This window comes from Manis pentadactyla, chromosome 2 (genome assembly GCF_030020395.1).
Source record: "Manis pentadactyla isolate mManPen7 chromosome 2, mManPen7.hap1, whole genome shotgun sequence".
Lineage (NCBI taxonomy): Eukaryota > Metazoa > Chordata > Mammalia > Pholidota > Manidae > Manis > Manis pentadactyla.
The window spans coordinates 122,251,829-122,274,084 of NC_080020.1; the positions used below are offsets into that span (position 1 = coordinate 122,251,829).

At 32.7% G+C, this 22,256-nt stretch overlaps 1 protein-coding gene across 2 annotated transcripts in view; it reads left to right on the forward strand.

The window, feature by feature from the left end:
* The window catches only part of LOC118918184 (cadherin-10), a 171,353-nt gene that overhangs the window by 57,310 nt on the left and 91,787 nt on the right, over window positions 1-22,256 (forward strand). For both annotated transcript variants that reach the window (XM_036896730.2, XM_036896729.2), the window contains exon 2: window positions 2,161-2,517. In XM_036896730.2, the coding sequence (XP_036752625.2) occupies window positions 2,287-2,517 (231 nt within the window). In that variant the 5' untranslated portion in view covers window positions 2,161-2,286. The remainder of the gene's footprint in view (window positions 1-2,160; window positions 2,518-22,256) is intronic.

The window sequence follows — 22,256 nt, forward strand, 5'->3', positions numbered from 1 at the left end:
TTACTATAGATTCTTCCGGAAATTCATCATTAAGTAGTAGAAACTAAAACAATAATGATAAAAAAACTCATGTATATATGGTGTGCCAATTATTTGCTAACAACTTTCACAGATCCAATCTCTACCCATTTCTTCCCCAAAATATGGGTGTGTATTCTGGAGAATAGTGTCTAGCAGGTCCTCATATGAAAAAAAAAAACACGTTATTTTGGTGAATGTTCCTATTAGGATCCATTCAATTTGAGTTTTTGTAAACTCAGTGCTTTGTACTGTAAAACCATTTTATGCATCAGATAATTTCTATACTCCAAGTATAGCATTACATGACTTTATGTTAATACAGTTTACATCTGTCATGTTGAATGCTTCCCGTGCTGTGGAGAGCTCCACTGTCATTTAATACACTCAAGGGAAGTTCTGCCTTCACCATTAATCTTCTTTCAAAAGCATGTCTGCATTAACCTTTAAATCTTCTCAATAATAAACTAAAAAAAAAGTAAACAGATTGCTTACAAATCATTGTGGATGAAAGCATAAATGTCAATGCCAGCATCTTATAATGCATTGCCATATTAGAGAAATGGAACTCAATCCTTCTGGTCCCTGAGCCACTTTTTATAATAAATATTTTATCACATCGTGAAATAAAATTGATACATAACAGAAAATAAAATCTACAAAACAAAAATCTACAGAGGAAGTTTTAAAATAAAAATAGAATTCTAATGTTAATATAAATGAAGCATGAAATAAAGTAATTATCATTTTAAAATATGTATTTCCTTACTAAATGTTGAGGTTTAACTACATAGAAGAGGTCATGGTACTTAGATGTTTGATTCAATTTACAATTCACTTAATCATACAATCAAACTGTTTATTGAGCATCTACTGTGTGCAAGATTTTCTTCTAGATGCTAAAAACGGTAGCAAAATGAAGAGACTAATTCCCTTCCTTCATGGGATTACAGCACGGAGACAGAACACATACATGGTAAATAAATAAAGCACATGTAGTATATTGGTATATATAAATGGTGGGGGAGGTTTCAAGAAAACTGCAAAAGCAGGGGTTCTACTTAATTGGATATCTACTGATGGGAAAGCCGAGGGAACAGGTAGAGAAGTCTTGGTTGAAGAGACTAGCATATGAAGTGTATTGTAGAGTAAAGTAAGAAGGACACTTTGGAAAGGTGGGAATTTTTCAGGGTGGTGGAAGAGATTGAAGTGACTTATAAAGTCAGAAGTAAGCAGCAGTTATGAAATCCAGTAGAGAATTGTAGGTACTTGTTAGACCTTGGGTTTCTATCAAAGTGAGATGAGGAGTCATTGGAGTGTTTTTTGCAGGGAAGTGACATGATCTGACTTACATTTAATGTGATTGCCTGGCATATTTTGTTGATAAAATAAGCACAGGGAGGGACGAGGAGATGCCCAGCTGGGGCATCATGTTGGAGACCAGCGTAGTGGCAGTGAGGTTGGTTAGAAAGAGACAAATTGGCCAAGCATATTGAAGGTTTAGCTGAAAACATAATTAAACCATTTTACACAATAGTATTAATTACATTAGAATTGATTTACTATAGTAGCGACTTTTTTTTCTCTCTAGGATATTAGGTGTTTCACAGACCAATCTAAGAGGGAAAGAAGGAGAGGTCTCCAGCCAAAGGGACTCCTGTTTTTGGTTTTACTTTTACATTCGAGCAGAATTAAACGTGAAGAAACTACGCCATTGTTTAGAAAACATTTAAATATCATTGCATTGCACAACCGACACCTACTTTCTCTATATCAATGTATTTTCAATTTTTTAATTTATGTTTTAATTTGATTTATGTTTAAAGATTGACTTGCAAGTGAACTGCATCTCCACTCTACACAGTGTAGGGATTAAAATTACTGAAAACTGTTAAAGTACCAAAAGGAAAAATAAATGAAAGCTGATTTGTTTGAAATTATTTGCCAATATTTTTTCTTAAATTGTAGACTTGCTATTAGGCAAGTAATGTTTCTCAAAGCTAATCCTTATTTTATGTAAAAAAATAGGAAAGAAAAAATATTTGGTAAATACTATTAATTAATCTTTGTCACTTTAAATTTAAAGCGACATGTACCATTCATAATGTTGTCAACTTTTTAAAATTTGTTTCTTTGTTTAAGGCTTTTGGAAACATGTCCAAAACATTGATGAAATGTTGGAAACCAGTTGAAACACAGTAAAATCCAGCCCAATAAAATAAGACTGCTTTCTCCTCATCCACATTGGAAATATTCAAGACGTGAACTATGACAATAAATCAATTTCTGCTACTGTTTCTACTCTGGGTATGCCTGCCACATTTCTGTGCTCCAGAGATAATGTTCAGAAGGACTCCTGTGCCCCAGCAAAGAATTTTTGGTTCACGTGTATCTAGGAGTGATGGCAAAATTCTACACCGTCAAAAACGTGGTTGGATGTGGAATCAGTTTTTCTTACTGGAGGAGTATACAGGATCTGATTATCAATATGTAGGCAAGGTAAGTCTGTACTTATATTTCAAATATTTACATTCTTTCTTTATATTTCTTAGTAAAGAAAGTTCCCTCATAAGAATGGTTTAAAGACCATCATTCTTATAAAGTTGATTCTCTAAATATCTTTGGAATACAAATTATAACTTGAAAAACTGTGGAATGAATGGATAAAAGTAGGACTTAATTTACTAGAATTCATGATAAAAGTAGGAATTCATTTGCTAGAATTAATTTTGTTCACTATCTCATGGATTAAAGAAGTACCCAAAATTGCAATTTTAGAATCGCATTTAGAAATAAGTAGTGAGGATACTATATATCAATGTAGTCTTTTACAAAGATAATTCATTTATATTTTATATGTAGTTTGCATTGCTGTTGACTTCAGTGAAGAAGAAGAAAACATATTTAAAATTTATTTAACATTCTACAGAATGAGAAAGCAAAAGTCACTAAAATATGCCCTAAGGCCAGAAAAAAGATGTGTATTTAGAAGAAAATGTATTCCAGTATATGTTATGTTCTCTTAAGTCCTACTATGAGTTTATTTATATAAAGGAAAAATAATGGAAAGACAAACAGATAAAAGTAATTTATTTATTAAAAGTGAATATGATGTGGACAGAGATGAGTTTTCATTCTACTTAATTATAGAAGTTAGGAAAATTAGCTATGGTTGGGAGTGGAATAAGAAGTGTGGCATATAAATGAATACTGTTATACACTAGGTTGTCTTAATTTCCAGTTTTCCTTCTGGCATTATCTGAATCTAGTTGAAGTTAGATAATGTCTTAAGAAAGAATTCAGTTTGATAGTTGGGGTTATTATTTTGGTGGACAGTGTATGAGAATATGTCAAAGAAGAGAAGTTAAGTACATGAACAAAGGAAAACAGATAAAATCATGTTAATAACACTCCATGTTCACACTAAAATTATGAGAAATACATCACCATGTTGGTGACTTTTGCATTAGCCAAAATTTGAATGGCTTCATTCAAATAATTAAAATTGTGCTAAAAGCTTTTGTCCTCTAAGAAAAACTATTCTTGAGAAAATACATTCTCATTGGTTTTAAGACACTTTGAAATGTTTTTTCATGTTCCAACTTTTTCAGTCTTTTTTAAATGTTTGGAAATATGGGAAGAGTGACATTAAAGGTTAAATGTCACATTGACTAGAAAGAGAAAGAAAAAACCAGAAACCTCAGCAATATTACCAGTAAGCACGTGGTAGTGGACTTATCGCAGGTCTTACCGAATTGAATGCCTAAGGTCAGAGGAGGAGGGTAATTCTATAGTCACTGCAATAGGCAACTTTTAGTTTCTGAAATCAACCACATGAAAATGTGGCAGAAATCTGGACCATAAAAACTGTAAAGTGAACAGTTTCCTTTGATTCTTCCTAGACACAGCATTTATGTGGCTAATTTGCATCTATTTTCCTTCATCTAGTCCTTAATGAGGATCTACTAAATGTTGGTAAATAAAATTATTATTACACTATATACTCTCATGATAGGCAAGTTGCTTCCTATGCACTTTCACTGTTTTCTCCCAAAAGAATATCGATACCTTGAAACCAAGAACTTTACTTCATATCTCACTTTGCCCCTAGTTCTTTGAGTGGAACTTAATATTTAGTTGATTGAATTGACCTGAATTGTATTAAATTGAATTCCCAGAATCATTTGGTACCACTTGGCCATTTGGTAGGGAAAACGAGTCCAAAATTTTAAATCAATGTGGACAATTAAAGCTAGAAAATACTTAAGATAACAAACATCTTGGTACACAACTCAAGTTTTATTCTTCCTTACTCTGTTCTGAAAAAGCAAATCAGAAATTGTTCATGAGAATAGGCATAAGAAATTTACAGATGTGTTCACCTTTCCTTTCTATATAGTTAGGGCTGAACTACTAGATCAACAGAAATTTATTAGTTTTGTGGCTCTGAGTTTACTCCTAATGTCTAAAATGTCTGTTTTTTAGCTTGTTTCAGGTCCACTTTGTAGTTTCCATCATTTTTCATGTCATGACCTGTGAAACAACTATCTAAAAATTTTCCTTGTTCATAGTATAGCACTTGTATTAATTAATTATGCTTTATTTATATTAATTACTTATACAATTAAATGCCTTACTTAGATGTAAACATATAAACTTGTATGCCAAAAGGCAATGTATAATATTGAATATTTTATTAAACATACATCATGATGAATGTAAATTGAGGTTAAGATATAGTTTCTTCATGAACTAAAAAAATATTAAATCCCTAGAAAATCTTTCCAACATTACTTACAATGAATTTATTACACATTCATCCTTTCTTTCAGAACTTTCACTTCCAGTTTACTACCCTTTAAAGTAAGAATATGATATCGATCGTGCAAAGTGGTTCAGTTCTGTAGATTAGTTTAGATGTAGTAGTAAGACATATCCTAATTACTCAGCATGTGGGGAGATAGTTGTGGTGGGAAATGAGCACAGACTAGGGACGATGGAGGAAATTATAATGATGGAGTGAGGGCAAGATTGGAAAGTATATATGTGAAGGAGAAAAATTTTTAAATACCAAAAAAAGTACTCAACCAAATCCTCTCCAGAATGATAGCACACAGTTTCCCAGATTAAACCTATTACTGCTTAAAGGGTTAAAGCAGAGGGTGAAAACCATTACCTGCCTTTGGTTACAGCAGAGGGAAGCTTAAGAAAAGCAAATAACTGACAATCTGAAGACCTAGGATGTCACCTTGTTTGTTTCTGCCACGATTTCTCTCTCAGTGGTTAAATGAACCAGCTTCTACTGTCCTTCATTTTCTCATATATATATATTCATTTAAAAATATATTTGACATCTATTATATATTTATATACATTCATTTTTGATATATTCATTTTGATGTGTATTCATTTTTAATTTAGTATTATACATTATAAATGTAAAGTATATGATTATTTTAAAACCAAGTCAAAATAAAAAGAAGAAATAGAGAAACTAGTAGCTGAATTGTCACTGTCATGTTACTAAGAAACCAAGGAACCGGTGAACTTGAGGCATTTCTTTGTTAAGCTCTCAATGACCAAAAAGCATTTTCCTGTAAATCATTCAGCCAGATGCATTCTAAACCAGAGTATATTTGGTATAAGTTATAATTTTCTTTTCACTGAGATAATTACAAATTGGCCATTAAGAAATTTCCCATACAGGAAAACACCTTCTCCCCTTTCCTCACCTTGCATAGCAAGGGGTTTAAAACTTGAATTTCAAGTATTCTACTTTTCTACCATGTTGTTCTCATATTGCAATGTTCTATAAACATACTAAAATTTTCCAATTTAAGATGATAAACATTACGACTATTTTTTATTAGTTTCATGTCTTTTACATGTAGCTTTTAATCAGAGTGTCCCATTGCCTGATTCAGCCAGATAATTTCAAATTCCTAGGCTTCTAAACATTCAAATAAAATAAATAATGGCATTCAGCTACATACTCTTCAGTTTCTTTTCAGCTGTAACAAATATACAGATCTAAGAGAATTACTAATTGTTTTTACTACAAAATCTTTGTCTACATTTTATATAAAAATTATCAAGTGGAAAGAAACATGTTAAAAATAGATTTGTAATCAAAACCAGAGAATAAGAAACACCCCAAAACACTAAAACCTTTAATAACATAATTTGGTAACAATAAATATAATTCTGAGTCCACATAGTAAGACAATTTAGTCTGGGAAGTAAAAGCATAACTGTCTTTTTAAATAATTATAACTGTCTCTATCTTACTGATACAATGAAAACTACTAGGTGGAGGGGGGAAAGCTACTGTCAGAGGCCAGGGATACTGCTAAAATTGCTACAATACAGAAAATAGGCTGCCATAGAGTTTTTCAGTCCTAAATGTCAAGTACACAGACTGACAAACCCAGTCATAGACCTCCTTAGTTCTTCAGAGCCTTTTACATTTTTGTAAACAACTCAATATTTATTTTACTTCTTTCTAGGTTGTTGCTTCTTGAATTTTTTTGCAATTGTACTCATATTTCTTCTCTGCAGAGTTGCCATTAGAAGTTGCTTTCCACAACTTAGATTTCTCTCAAGGTGTCCCTGTTCTTTCTAATCCAAAGAAGATTCCAGTCTCTTGATCATCTTTCTCTGTAGACTTGTGGGCTCCACAAACCACTATGAATTAAGTATTTATTCATTCTTTCAATAACTATCTAGAAGACCTCCAACTACTCAGTAATCCTGTGTTATTAAGTACACATTGATGAATGTATAATTTCTCTGCTCATAAATTATCTGCTTTTAAGAGGAGAAAATAATAAACAAGAGTAATAGGAAGTTATGGGGCTCTTTTTATCTCAGATACAGCACAAGCCCCAAAAGCTAAGAAAAATAAATAAGTCCAAATATTCCCATGTTCCATCTTTGCAGTACTATATAAATAAAGTGGAAATATTAGAGTTCGGGAATTTGCATTACATGAATCAATGCTATTAAATGTTGAGATTGGAGAGTCAAGGTTTATGCTTTTATTTTTTATGTATCTGCTTATTTCTTGGGAAGGGCTTTTGACATATAATGCCACATGAAAGAGTGATCATTGGAAATTTCTAGAGTAGAGTCTTCCCAAAACTGAAAAAATGTGGCCCATGAGAGAATAACCCAACTTTAAGCATGTCCATAGCCTGAAAATACCAACTGTTCTCACCATATTAGACCATATCCCATTTGCTTTAGATAATGTGGGAACAATCAAGTCAGACCCAATTACAACAGGGAAAGGAGTGGTTGGAACTAGGATAGAGAAGAAACCGTCCTGGCCTCTCCACCGTAGTCTTCCTCCGGGGAACTAGACCTGAACTGAGCACATAGATAAATGATATTATATGAGAATTCAGAGTTTGAAAATACTCTCTTGGACATGTTAAAAGCTATAATGATACTATTCTTGAAAATAAAAATTCCCAAGTGACTTTTTTAAAATCCAAAATGGCCAAAAAGACCTACATAAAAAATTCAGCTGCCCCATACATATATACCTGATTTTAGTGGTAGAATGGAGGTAGGAAGGGTGTTGGTGTATAGTTATTTTCTCTTTGAACTCTGTTACTTGTAGCCATAAAAAGGATGGAGCATGAAACAAATACAGTAGGTAATTTTAGGAAGAAAAATGTCTTGGAAAAAAATAATAAATCAGGATGATGTGATAGACATTGTCAGAGACTGTTATAGGTTAAATTATTATAGCTCTTCCTGATGAGGGGACAGTTGGGCTTTTGGATGAATAAAGACATTATTTACCTGATATGCAAATACCACAAAAGAAGGCGAATATGAATTAGAGTTTATAAAGACTTTTTATACTAATCCTCAAGCCAGAGGTAATAAAAGCATTTTTAAGTGGAAGCATAACCTGCAGATCTCTGATACTGTTTTCTAGGCAGACTGCCTCTGAGGTTTTTAATTCTCAAAATGCATACAATGTTTATTTATGTCTTTCAATATAATGATATTTCAGCCAGGGGTTATGTAGGAAAAATATGCTTACATACTCAGTGCTCACTATAACATTTTAACAAAGTGATATAAGATTTTGCATTGCATTCTAGATACACTTAGTGGAACTTCAAAACCATCCACAAGTAATTTGAAGGTAACAAGGGCTGTCAAAAGGAATGTGCATCTAAGATTTTATAAACACTTAGAGAAGCCATGCTAATTTGCATTAACCTTTAAGCGATCGGATAACAATGGTTAAGCATTTTACATATTAACATTATAACATGTTATTTATATAGAGAGATTTTACTGTTTCAGTTACATTTTAGGAAACTGGTGTTGAGTTTGAGTTTAACATAAATATAATGTAAATAGAAAAGCATCATCTTTTTTTCCATATAAAATAATAGGCAATAATCTCCCTCTTAGGATTTTCAAGCAAAATGTCAAATTCCTATTGTTGCATGCAAAAAAAAAAAAAATTAAATTAAGTATGGGATGCTCATATATACTTAATAACCACAATCATCCTTTTAGTTATAAATTCTTACTGGTAATAGTTACAACATATATTTACTGAATTCTTCCATGAGGTTACTTATGTGTTATCAAATATCAAGATTATTCATGTATATGTGTGCCAAGTTCTTTGTACAACCTTCATGAAACAACAACATACACATACACCACCTAAACACATTCACCGTGCTCCACTGGCCATACTACACTCTAGGGATTTGTGGGAAATCCACCCTCCCACTCTCCTTTTTAGCCCCTTAAGTTACTAACCCAGAGATGCTGTGAACATTTTCTTTCCCACCACTGCCTTATTTTAATATATTATTCTCTCATATTCACCATTTTATTTACCTCTCTTACAGAAAGGGGATGTTCATCTCTTTTTTCTGTTTTCTCAGGTGGTCACAGTGTCCTTTAAAATCTACCTCTCTATATTATATCCCTGAATGTATTTTTATTGAACTATCTTTTAGATTAGAGACAATTATAGGTTTGTTTTTGAAAAGTATTTCTTTGGTTGTAGGCCAGTGAATTCACGAAGACTAGTAAAAGAAGTAGATAGAAGGACTTTGTTAGTGATAATAGACAGGTAATAAAAACAATTCGAATAAATTTTTCTGTGCCAAATAATTTTGAAAAACTTTAGCTATTAAAAATATTCAAATTCAAAAAAATATTAAATCTACAATGTAACTGATTTTTCAAATATAGAACTTTAAAGAAAATAATAATCTTAGAATGAAGAGTATGTGAAAATTGAGCCTATGACTTTTAGCAAAAATGAGAGAAATCTCTGTAGATGAAAAGCTCATTAAATCCTACATAAATTTACTCTGTAGAAAGTGTCTCAGTGTAATTTATCAGTAACAGGTGCATGTTGCTGGCCATGAGGCACTGGAAATCATTATTACAGTATTATCAACTTCTACTAAAGCCCTCTCATTTTCTTTCTTGGAAACAATTTATAATTATATATTCAGTTGCATTGTGTCCCCATTGAAATAAAGAATAATGTTCTTTTCAGTAAAGAAAATGAAAAACTGGCATGTATGTTTCTGTTTTTGTTCATCAGTGTCTCATATTTGGTATATGTTCATATATTAAAATTCTTAATTGCTTCTTATGTAAGCATGAATAAAAGGGAGCACCCTAATAAATTTTATGAAGTGAATTTTTAAGTATTCACATAATATAGTTAAATTTCTACATTCATTTTATTAAAGAATATTATTTAACTTCAATATTTTGTATCATTATTATTTTTTTATTATTAGTTTGCTCATTGAGTAACTGCATTCCCTGGCTCCTGGTAATTGTAAATAAATGCTAAAATAAAGAAAAGCACATAAGTTTTCAAGCAGATAAACTAAATTTGGAAAATGGAGCAGTAATTTTGTTGGGATATAATATACAAACCTTTGGTTTCTCCTTAGAATCCTTATCCACAATAGGGCATTTTATGTCAATTTCAGATTCTCTCTTTGGTAAAACACTTTCTCCAACTTCACATTTAAAACTATAATTTATGCATTTATAGATTACATAAAACCATTAAATTTAAATCTTAAATCTTAGCCCAGAACTAAATTATTTTACCAAGTGAGAAATCTTTCCAAGTAAGAATACGTGCTATTATGGACATTCTTCTAAAGGAGCATTTTTTGGCTGCTGCTCATCTTAAATTCCATCAGTGAACTTCTCAGTTCATTGCTGTGCCTTCCAAATACCCCCAAAAAACTCCAAGACCACTGAGTTTTTCAATTTTCCTTGACACCAATGTTGTCACTTTTTACAAACCAGTATCAGAACCTACTACCAAATCCAGTTTGTATGTGTTTGACTATCCTCAGTCCAGCAAAGCAGACGGATAGAGCTGTGACTCACAAGCATAGTCAAGCTTCTGAAGGGAAATAATAAAAAGATAAAATGAAGATCGAAGACATAACCTTTGATTTTACGTCAAATAACACAGAAGTAGAGGTAGAGAACATCCAAGGAGAAGTTGAGGCTGGATGGAGGGGAGGAGAGAGGGACGCATGACTAGGTCTATTATTGAGGCCAAAGGAGGAAAAAACTCCAAAGAACAAGGGATTAATCTCGTTGAGCTCCCACATGTCAAGGAGAGAGTGTAACAGTTTAGAGATCAATGTGGACAAAGGACTGAGTCTTTCCGGTAATTTGAGGCAAATGGGAGTCAGGTGGGTAGCATCAAGGAAGGCAACACACTGTTTCTCATAAGTATGTTATCAGTAAGATAAAATAAGTGAAGAGTGAGAGATATTTGGGAATGAAGAGTTAGAGATAGGATGTTATGATATGGAAAAGAGTGAATACAAACGTGCACAACAGGTGAGCTCACTCTCCTTAGTAAAAGTTAGAATGAAAAATATCTCTATTGAACTATTAAGTTAGTACTAATCACTAAAGAAAATGTATTCTCATTTAAATCATCAACAGGAGTAAAATAATTTTTAAAAACACCTTTCTTCCCACTAATATTTAATGCACTTCTAGAAGCAAAATAATGATATAGCTACCATTACTTATAGTTTTATATGAGAATTAAATGAGACACAATGTTCTGAAATGTCTCAATATATCCTGATAATAATACCTTGAAATTTTATTTTATCATTACTTAATATTTCAACACCCTCATAAGGTGTTTTTAATTATTATCTCTCATTTACAGGTAAGGAAAACATGCCCTTATTTTCTAAATAAGTTGTCTAAGGGCACCGTCAAGTAACCCAGAAAGTATGATGCCAGAGTATCTACTTACCAACCAAACTTCCACCTCATTGCACCATTATTAATAATAATGTAAACACATATGTGTGATTTTGTTTTTACATAAATGGTAAAGCTTCATGCTGTGTTACACAACACTCTTTTTCATTTAAAAATGTAACTTGGCTCAATTTCATTACATAAAGTTATGCTTCATTTTTTAAAGATTTTAATAGCCACATAGTATCTTTCAGTGGATGTATCCTAATATTTTTTTCTTTTTAAAGGACATTTAATTATTTTTAAAAATCACTTAGTAATAATGATAAAACAACATTGCTATTTCACATAGTACTGGTATATCTTTAGGAATCTGACTAGAAGTAGAAATACTGAAGCAAAATCTTGAGAAATTTTAAACTTTCCTGGGCATCACTCTCCTGTGATGCTTCGACTTACACCAATAACAAGGCATGAAAGTAAATATCTCCCCACATTTGTCTCAAATCTCTGTATCATCATCATTAAAAATTTTTTCCACCCTTATAAATGAAAATGTATTTCTCTTCTTTTAAGTGCAGATGGGCATTTCTTCATGTGTTTGAAGCATTTGCTATTTCTTTAAATGAGTGTTTATATTCCTTTCCAATATTTCTATTAACAAGATAGTCCTTTTTCTCTTTTGAGCCATAAGTAATTCTTACTAATTGAGCTTCAATTCTTTTTTAATTTGCAAATGTAATACATACTGGAGGTTGAATAACACACATATATCCATTTGAATGAATATATGTAAATCACATGGAGTGATCCCAATCCAGGTCAAGAAATGGAAAACTGCTAGGCCCTAAGAAATCCATTCTGAAGCCTATTAGTGACAACATCATTTCTCCTTAATTAGAGGGGACAGTAAGCTTTATTTTGTGTTAATAATGACTTGCTTTTCTTCATAGTTTGAACCCCTATGTGGCCATTCCAAAGCAAAACACTGGAGTTTTAAATGTTTCTGAAACTGAATGTAATTATAGTTCATATATTCATCTGTGTCTCTTCTTTTGTGCAAACAGGCTTATGAAATTAAACCATATTGTTGTACAGAGGACGTCTTCAGAGGAATATGTTTGGATTTAGTTAATACACTGTCAGTAGTGGATATGGGATGTTGTCCCTTCCCTAGCTGTCCTATTACTAACAATGGTTATGCGAACATTTCTGTGCATGCATTCTGATACTTATGTACATTTAATAACTTCAGAGTATGTATTAAAGGGGAAAACTGATGGTTTATACTGGGTTCCTAACTTCAATATTTCTAGATATTGCCATATTAATTCCCTAAATTTTAACCAACACCTATTCCCACAAGCAGTATATGAGAGTTCCGGTTATTCTAGGTCAACACCCAAGCTTGTTATTTTCAAACTGTTTATTTTTTTTTCAAAATCTAGTGTTTTAATTTTCATTTCCCTAAATAATGATGAGCTTCCATTTCTATGAACTTTTTCAAATACTTTTCCCATTGTTCCTTCAGGTCATCTACTATTTTCTTATTGATTGCTTCCTTCCCAATAGCAGGTGTAGAGCACCTATTACTTTTTAGGCACTCTCTAGGTCACTAGGTCATATCACTGAATAAAAGACAATGTGTCTTTGTCATGAAGTTCAGATATTTAGTGAGAAATGCAGGAAATTCAAAGTAAACATAATAAATATATTACTCGTATATGTGAGAAGATGAAGGGAGCTATCAGAAAAGAAGAGATAAAGCAAGGTGGAGGAATATTGGGGAAAAGGATAGAGCAAGGGTGGTGGTCAAATACTTCCTCACTGAGAAGGTGACATTTGAGCAAAGGATTAGAAGGAGTTTAAAAATGTAAAGAAGGAGGTTAAAGGGGCAGCTATCAGTGGAATATTTTTTGCACTAAGAAGAAAAAGTTACTGCAAACGCTGTAAATCTGGAGTTTCCTTGTGAATATATCCAAGGTAGGGCAAGGAGGTGAGTGTGGCAGGAGCAAAGGAAGTAAGAGGCAGGTGGCTGAAGGTGAGGGCAGGGAGGTGATGTGATGTAGAGTGCAGCAGACAGAATAATGGACCCCAAAGATGGCCACATCCTACTTCTCAGAATTTGCGAATATGCTGTTTTCAATAGCAGAGAGAGATGATGGAGCAATAATTGAATAAAGAGGGGTAAAGGGTCCTAATGTAATTACCTGGGTCCATGTAGGAAGGAGGCAAGAGGATCAAAGTCAGAAAAAAGAGATATAACAGTGGAACCAGAAGTTCAAGTAATGAGCTTTGAAAATGAAGGAAGGGACCACAGGCCAAGGTGTGCAGACAGCCTCTAGAAGCTGGAAAGTGCAAGTAAACAACCTTCCTCGAAGCCTCCAGAAGGAACAGGGCCCTGCCAACACCTTGATTTTAGGCTTATGACCTACAGAAGTATAGGAAAGTACATTTGTGTTGCTTTAAGCCACTAAGTTTGTAGTAATTTGCTGCAACAATAGGGAACTCTACAGAAGACTTTCTAAGTACTCTGAGTTTTACTCTGAGTGAAATGGGGAGATGTGCGAAATGGGGAATCTTTGGCAGAAGAATGACATTATATTAATTTTATTTTAAAAGTATACTGGCTTCTGTCCTTGAACTTGATACAATAGCAATTTCTGTCATGCTATGCATGGTGTGTTGAGCAGTATTGTTATGGATGACTCAAAAATTTTTGACCTGAGCAGGTGAAAAGTTGGATTTGCTTTTATTTTGAGTGGTAGAGCAGTAAGAGTAAGAACTAGAGTTCATCTTTGAATGTCTTAAGATAAACTGAGTTGTGAAAGGAGCTTAGGAAGGAGTTGTAAGCTGGGGCTTACATCAGTGTATACATGGTATCTAAAGTCATGGCACTATTTGATATCAAGAAAATGAGTATAGTGACAGAAGAGGAAATAGGACTGTATTTGGACACAAACCCACATTAAGATGTGCGTGACAAGGAGGAAAATGTGAGGAGAAAGAGGAAAAACCAACAAATGCAAGTGAGCATAAAAAATTCTTTGAACTGCAAGGAACACTAGAGCCTGGGGTGCCTTAGAAGACAGATGAAGCAAATGTTTGGAGAAGAGGATAAGGTGACTGTTAAAAGCTGCTGCTAAGTTGTGCACACTGGGGTTTTTTAATTGCCCATTGACTTTACTTTCTTGGAGATTATGGTTGAACATGATGTTTATTATTGCACTAATATGGTAGGTCCAGAATTCTTATTGCAGTGGATTTCAAAGAGAATGGAGAGGGAGAAACATCAAAGTACAAGCAGGCAACATTAGGGAGGCTTGCTGCAGAAAGGAACGAGGTAGGCAGCAGGACCTGAACAGAGGGTGCAGGGGGATCAAGGGGCAAGGACTTGTCTGGGCACTTGTCTTTCTGTATTCACAAAAACTCCAAGATAATACTGAATAGATGATATAAGAGAAAGCATCTTTATTTTGTTGATTATTTTTTAAAGCTCAATATTTTATCATTAATCGTGAGATTTCTTAATGTGGTTTTTAAAAATATTTTTATCAAACCAAGGAATTGCATCTTAATCCTAGTGTACAATGTTTTAAATCATAAATTAATATGAAATATTAAATATATGTATACATCTATTGAACTGTTTATCTGCCCCTTAAAATGTTAATCTGAGGGATTAAGTTAAATGATTTTTCTTACTTGAACTAAACTTGCAGATTTGGAAAAAGTCTACATTGGTAATGCTATAATAACTTTATATTATTGTATTCCTTTTGCTCTTATTTTGTGTAAAATTTTGCTTTTATAAAATCATTCACTTTTATCAAGATATCACCCTGTAAAATGTCTTTTCTTTAAAGATTGTTCCTATTGTGTTTAGAAATGGAAGGGGTACTCAGGTTCTCTGTCCTTCTTGACTTAGTTTTTGTAAATTGCATTTTTGACATCTATTTTATACTTTTTGAAAGAAAAAACAATAATGCAGAAAAGAGTCCCGAAGAGACTTTTAAAAATAAACTTTTTATTTTGGAGTCACTTTAGTTTTACAGAATTACAGAAGTACAGAGACTTCCTGTTCACCTTACACCCAGTTTCCCCTACTGTTAACATGTTAAATCACTATCGTACATTTGTCACAAGTAATAAACAACACGCATACCTTATTAACTAAACTCCACACTCCGTTAGGATTTCGTTACACTTTCCCTAATGATCTTCTTCTCTTCCAGTATCCCACCAGGAAACCGCACTGTACTGAGCCATCATGTATTCTTAGGCTTCTCTTGACTCTGGAAGTTTCAAATTTCCTTTGTTTGGATGACTGACATTTTTGCAGTGTACTGAACAAGTGTTTCATAGGATGTCTCTCAATTTGGGTCTTACTGATATTTTTCTCATGAATAGACTGTGGTAATGAGTTTGGGGATTCCAAAGACCATGAGGTGAAGTGCCATTATCAACATCATATCACATCCTGGATACATGCTTTTAGTATTACACTGATGATATTAACATTCATTTGACACTTGGCTAAGGTCTCCTTTATAACATCACTTTCCATGTTGTATTCTGGAAGCTAGTCACTGAGGCATAGCCTTCATTTATGTTTCAACTCCTTTGGGGTAGAACGTGCACAGTTATTTGAAATTCTTCTGTGTAGGAGATTTGTTTCTTCAACCCTGTTTATTTAACTAATAATTTATTTATATTCATATAGATACATGGGTATTTATTTTATTTGTGTTGGATTGCAATCTAGTACACGTAATTTGATTTGTGGCCACTGAGAACACCTTCAAATTAGCTACTGTATTTCTTTGACGTAGCCCATCATTTTGTTTTTTGAGTACTTTCTTATTTCCTAGCACTATGAGATGTCCCAGCTTCATTTTGTATATTTCCTGCCCTAACACTGAAACAGGATATTGTTCAAAGAGAACATTTTTTAAAAATAGAAAGGCAGCGAGATTTAACCTTCCAGAATTTTAGTCAAATTATGTCATAATCCTGAAAAGTACATACCACAAAAAGAAAAAAATCCAATGCAATAAGAGAAATTCCAAAAGGTGATAAAGACTGCTATGAAAATTAAATGTAGTACACATCAGGAGACACTCGATAATAGAAAAGTCATTCACACTCCAGAAAAGTTACTGCTAGAACTAACAACAAAGGGAACTTAAATTCAAATTATAGCTGATACAATTGAAGAAATGGAGATGATAGGTTATTTCAAGGAAATGTGCAAATTGTCATTAGATATGAGAGAAATGAACATCATATACAATTAAAGTTTCAGAAGTAAGTAAAAATATTACTAAATATTACTGGCAGATTAGAAACAGGTACACGTGAAAACTAGCTGTGTAATTTGATTCAAATTATCAATAGTCAATGTTTCAGGCAAATTGTAATCAACTATAAAATTTTTTATCTTCAATTAGATAATCCCCATTTATACAATTTAGAAATTATTAATTTCAAAGATAAAAAGATGTTTACAGAAGTACTATTTATAAAACAACAACTGGAAACCTATTGAAACTCCCAAGAGGATAATGGCTGATTAGTTAAGATACGGTAACACAATGTAAACCTGACACAGTTCTTAACACAACAAATATACAGACTATGAAAGCACATGGAAATGTGACTAAGAAAGAATATTTTTATTACTGGAAAGAATGTTATGAAATAGAAAGTATACATTACTTACAATTAATTGTATATCTATGTTTGTTCTTTCAGAATCACTTATTTGGTCATTTATTAAATGCATATTTCTTTGAGCACCTACAATGTATTAGATGTTGAGGAAATAGCATAAGTCAGATGTAGTTCTGACCTTCATAAAACTTACATTTGACAAACCCCCAAGACATTCTGATGGACTATAAATAGAATCAAATACTTATTAAGTTTATATTTAGGCAAAATACCTTAAATTCATTCATGGAAAGATGAAAGCAATAGAGAGCTCTAAATTTCAAACTAAGAATGCAGTTAAAGATGGAGTTAACCTCTTTGTTTTGGCTCAGATTGAATGACTATCAGAAATTTACCTGAGAAAAGCTTTTTTTTCTTTTTTCCACAATTACCCCTTGTTCTGGTGGAAAGACTTTCTTAGCAAAAGTTCAAGATAATTTCACTTATAAATAATATATTGGCATATTTAGATTATTTACATTTAATATGTTTATTGATATATGTATGTTTGAATCTATCATGTAGCTATTTGTTTTCTATTTGTAACTTCTTGTTTTGTTTCCATTTTTCTCTTTTTTACATCTTCTTTTGAATGAATTGAATTTTTTAGAATTCCATATTATTGCTTTATATTTCTGCTTATTAGCTGTAATTCTTCATTTTGTAAGCTCTGACTAGGAGCTAAATCCAGATGGCAGCTTTTAGCTCATGATATGAAATAATTTGTACATGTTTTTAAAGCTGTGATTTTAAAAAAAGGAAAAGAGGAAGAATATGATGTAGAGACTGTATGTGGCTCTCAAAGCCCCAAATATTTACCATCTGCCCTTGAACACACACAAGAAGTATGCTAACCCTGTGTTAGTGGTTTCTTTTGGAATAAAAGTACAGAAAGTCCTCTTTTTGCATGATAGTATGCAAAGGTCTGTGCAAACTGCAACTATGCAATGTGATCTTAATAATCATTAAGGAAAACTGCAACTGTTCTATTAATCTAGAATTGCTTTTTTTGTGTGAAAGCTTTAAACACTTTTAATATTTTCTAGGTATTTATAGGAAACGAAAACATATAAAACAAATATTTTTAGTGTGCTCTAATTTAAAAGCTTAGATATATTAAGAATTAAAGTGTTTTATTTCTTTAAAAAAAAGGTTAGTTTGAATAGTGCTTACATTTTTCTCATCACGTACATGATACAGAGTGTGCCTTGCAAATTCTCATACTCCTTTCTAAATTTGTTGTGAATTATCTTTAAGAGTTTTTTAAATTTGTAATGTTACCTGGATACTGGATTTAAGAAGACCATGGAATACATTAGCATTGTTCATCTCCAACATGCATTATACTATCATTGCCTTTTATGTTTCTTCTTTGTTTAGATTCACTCACATAGTTTGTATTCTCTTCACTATTTCTTCTTATCTCAGACACTCAATTCAGGATAACAGCTGCCTTTGTTATGAAACAGGTATATTTATTGGCATATATTCTGGTTATTATATTTTCAACTTTGTTTATCTGAACACATTTTTGGCCTTGTACTAAAAAGTCATTTTTTGTGGGCATAGGATGTTTTTTTGTAGGCAGCCATTTCAGGTAACATTTCTTTGTCTCCTGGATTCTTAATGGATGGTTGCCATTGAGAAATCCACTGACCATCTGCCTTTCTTTTGAAGATAATTAGCATGTTTTTATCTGACTGCTTTCAAGTTTTTGTTTTAGAGTTCTCTAGATCACTTATACATTTTTAATCTGGCTCAAGATTATGGTGAGGGTCTGCCTGTGGTCACTTCTAAAGATCATAGTTTTTTTTCCCTATAGTTACTTATGCATTTTCTTTACTCCTCTAGCTTTTCTTATGGTAAGGTAATTTTCTTTCCTGTTCCATAGCATGAACCGCTGGTTTTAACTGTTTCATTTTTGCATGTTGATTCTACATCTTTGGCCTTAGATTCTGTACGTCTTGCTTGAGGAAGGCTGCAAAACTGAAAAGCAAGTTTTCCCTTGTAAGCATATTCTCATACAAAAGGCACCTTGGCGGTCTGTTGATCTACTTATTGATCTAGGTTTTTACTTTCCATTATTTGTTCTGGCATCTTCTCTTTATTACTTTTATGGACTTGTAGTTTATATTCCCTCCAGCATTTTAAATTGTTTTGAACATAAGTTTTTCCAGCTTCTCTACTGTGTCTGAAAACAAGTCTCACTCTGAGTTTTATTACAAGTTGCAAATATACTTTTCACAGCATATATTGTTTTTAAACATTGAAGTATATATTCTTAAACAGGATATTCAGTTATTTTTATGAAGTTAAATTATTTATTCATTTTTTACTTCTAATATTTTCCCTGATTCTCTTCTTAGAAACAACTTCTTCATTCTTTTTTTCTCTCTTAAAATTTTTCTACTCCCCACCCAAATAATTTAGCGTTTATTTCCTTCAACCAAAGACACTCCTTTATATAATCATAACACAACCACCCACATCAGGAAATCTACATTGCTACATTGTATATTACAACGATTAATTATAATCTATGATGATAAAGTGATAAAATAAATAACAATGATAAACTGTAGATTACAAACATTTATCTCAGGCTCCATTCAAATTTTGGCAGTAACATCCTTTATAGCAAAATGATGCAGTGAACTCACACATTGCGTTTAGTTGTCATGACTCTGGCTTTCTTCTGTCTTCTGATGTAGTTCTCAATCTTTCTTTGACCTCATGACCTTGATATTTTTCAAGATTACAGGTCAGTTATTTTTCAGAAGGTCCTTCAACTTGGGTTTGTCCAATGTTTACTCATCATTAGATTTAGGTTATGCCTCATTGTCAGGAAATGATAAAAATAATGCTGTTTTTGTCATTGCATCCTATCAAGAGGTGCACTATATGACCTTCTGGAAAAGGCAAAACCATTGAGACAGGAGACAGTAAAATGGTCATTGGTTGCCAGAGTTAGAAGATGGGGAGGGGTATGTGGAGTAATTTTTCCATTACTGGTGATAATTATGATGATTGCATCAAATGGCATCACCACTGTAAAGTTACTCTTTTTACTTATTCCTTTTTTTAATTTTATTTTTTAAGATTAATTTTAAGTTCACAGAAAAATTGAGAGAAAGTACAGATGTTTCTCATACACCCTGCATCTGCATATGCATAGCCTCCCGGTATCAACAAGAGTGGTATATTTATTATAATTGATTAATATACCTTGATACATCATATTCACCCAAATGCCATAGTTTATCTTATAGTTCACGTGATACTGTATACTCTGTGGATTTGGATGATGTATAATGGCAGGTATACATCAGGGAGTCATGGAGACATTTCCCTGCCTTTAAAGATCTTCTGTGCTCCACATACCCCTCCCCATCTTCTAACTCTGGCAACCAATGACCATTTTACTGTCTCCTGTCTCAATAGTTTTGCCTTTTCCAGGAGGTCACGTAGTTGGAATAATACAATATTTAGCCATTCCAAACTGGCTTTCTCATTTAGTAATATGCATTTGAGGTTCCTCAAATGTCTTTGTATAGCTCATTTTTTTTTAGTATTGAATGATATCCCATTATCTGGATGTACCACAGTTTCATCTATTTACCTGTGGAAAGAAAGTGCATCTTAGTTGCTTCCAATTTGTGGCAATTATAAGTAAAATTTCTATCAACATGCATGTGTAGATTATTGTGTAGACCTGTGTTTTCAACTCCTTTGGATAAATACCAAGCGCAATTGCTGAATCATCATCAAGGTAAACTCTGTTTGATTTTATAAGAAACTACCAAATGGTCTTCCAAAGTGGCTTAACATTTTGCTTTCCCACCAACAGTGCATGAGAGCTCCTGTTGTGTCACATCCTCACCAAAATTAGGTGTTGTCAGTGTTCTGGATTTGGGCCATTCTTAAGAGATGTGTAGTGGTATGTCATTGTTGTTTTAATTTGCATTTCCCTGATGACATATGATATAGAGAATATTTTCATATGGTTATTCACTGTACGTCTTTGGTGAAGTGATTGTTAAATAAAGTCTTTGACTCATTTTTTATTCAAGTTATTTGTTTTCTTATTGTTCAGTTTTCAGAGTTCTTTGTATATATTGTAATAAGCCTTTATCAGATATGTCTTTTGCAAATATTTTCTTCCAGTCTGTGGCTTGTCTTCTCCTTCTTTTGACATTTTCTTCCAAAGAGCAGGTGTTTTAAATTTTAATGAAGCCTGGCTTATTTATTCATTCTTTCATGTTTCATGCCTTGGAGTTGTATCTAAAAAGTCATCACCATATCTATAGTCAACTTGTTTTTTTCCTGTTATCTTCTAAAGGTTTTATAGTTTAGTGTTTTACATTTAGATTCCATTTACATTAATTTTACATAATGAATCTGTGATCCATTTTGAGTTAAGTTTTATGAAAGATGTAATGTCTGTGTCCAGACTGATCTTTTTGGTGTGTTCCATTGTATTGCCCGCACTCCTTTGTCAGTGGTAAGTTGACTATATTCATTTGGTCTATTAGTGGGCTCTCTATTCTGTACCATTCATCCATTTGCCTATTCTTTCACCAATTCCATCCCATCTTCATTACAGTAGCTTTTTAGTAAGGCTTCAAGTTGCTGGTGTCAGTCTCCCCACTTTAGAAGCAAATATTGTGTTGGCTTTTCTTTGTCTTTCGTCTTTTATCCCTCTGCATAAACATTAGAATCAGTTTGTCAATATACACAAAAATGATGCCATTTTGGTTGAGATTATATTGAATCTATAGATCAAGTTGGAGATAACTGACATATTGACTACCTTGAGTCTTCTATCCATGAAAATGGAATTTCTCTATATATTTTAGTTGTTTGTTTTGTTCTTCGGGGCTTTATTGTTTTCCTCATATCGACCTTTTATATATTGTGCTTTACTTATACCTAAGTATTTCATTTTGGGGGATCCTAACGTAATTGTATTGTATTCTTAATTTCAGATTCCACTTGTTCATTGCTGGTCTATAGAAAATCGACTGACTTTTATATATTAACCCTATATCCTGCAAGCTTGCTATATTCACTTATATTTCCAGGACTGTTATGGTTGATCCTTTCAGATTTTCTACATAGATGATCATGTCATCTGTGAATAGAGGCTTTTTTATGTTATCTTTCTCAATCTGTATCTGTTATTTCTTTTTCTTGTCTTACTGTGTTAGCTATAATGTCCAGTGTGATGTTCAAACATAGTGGTGAAAGTGGTTACCCTTGCATTATACCTG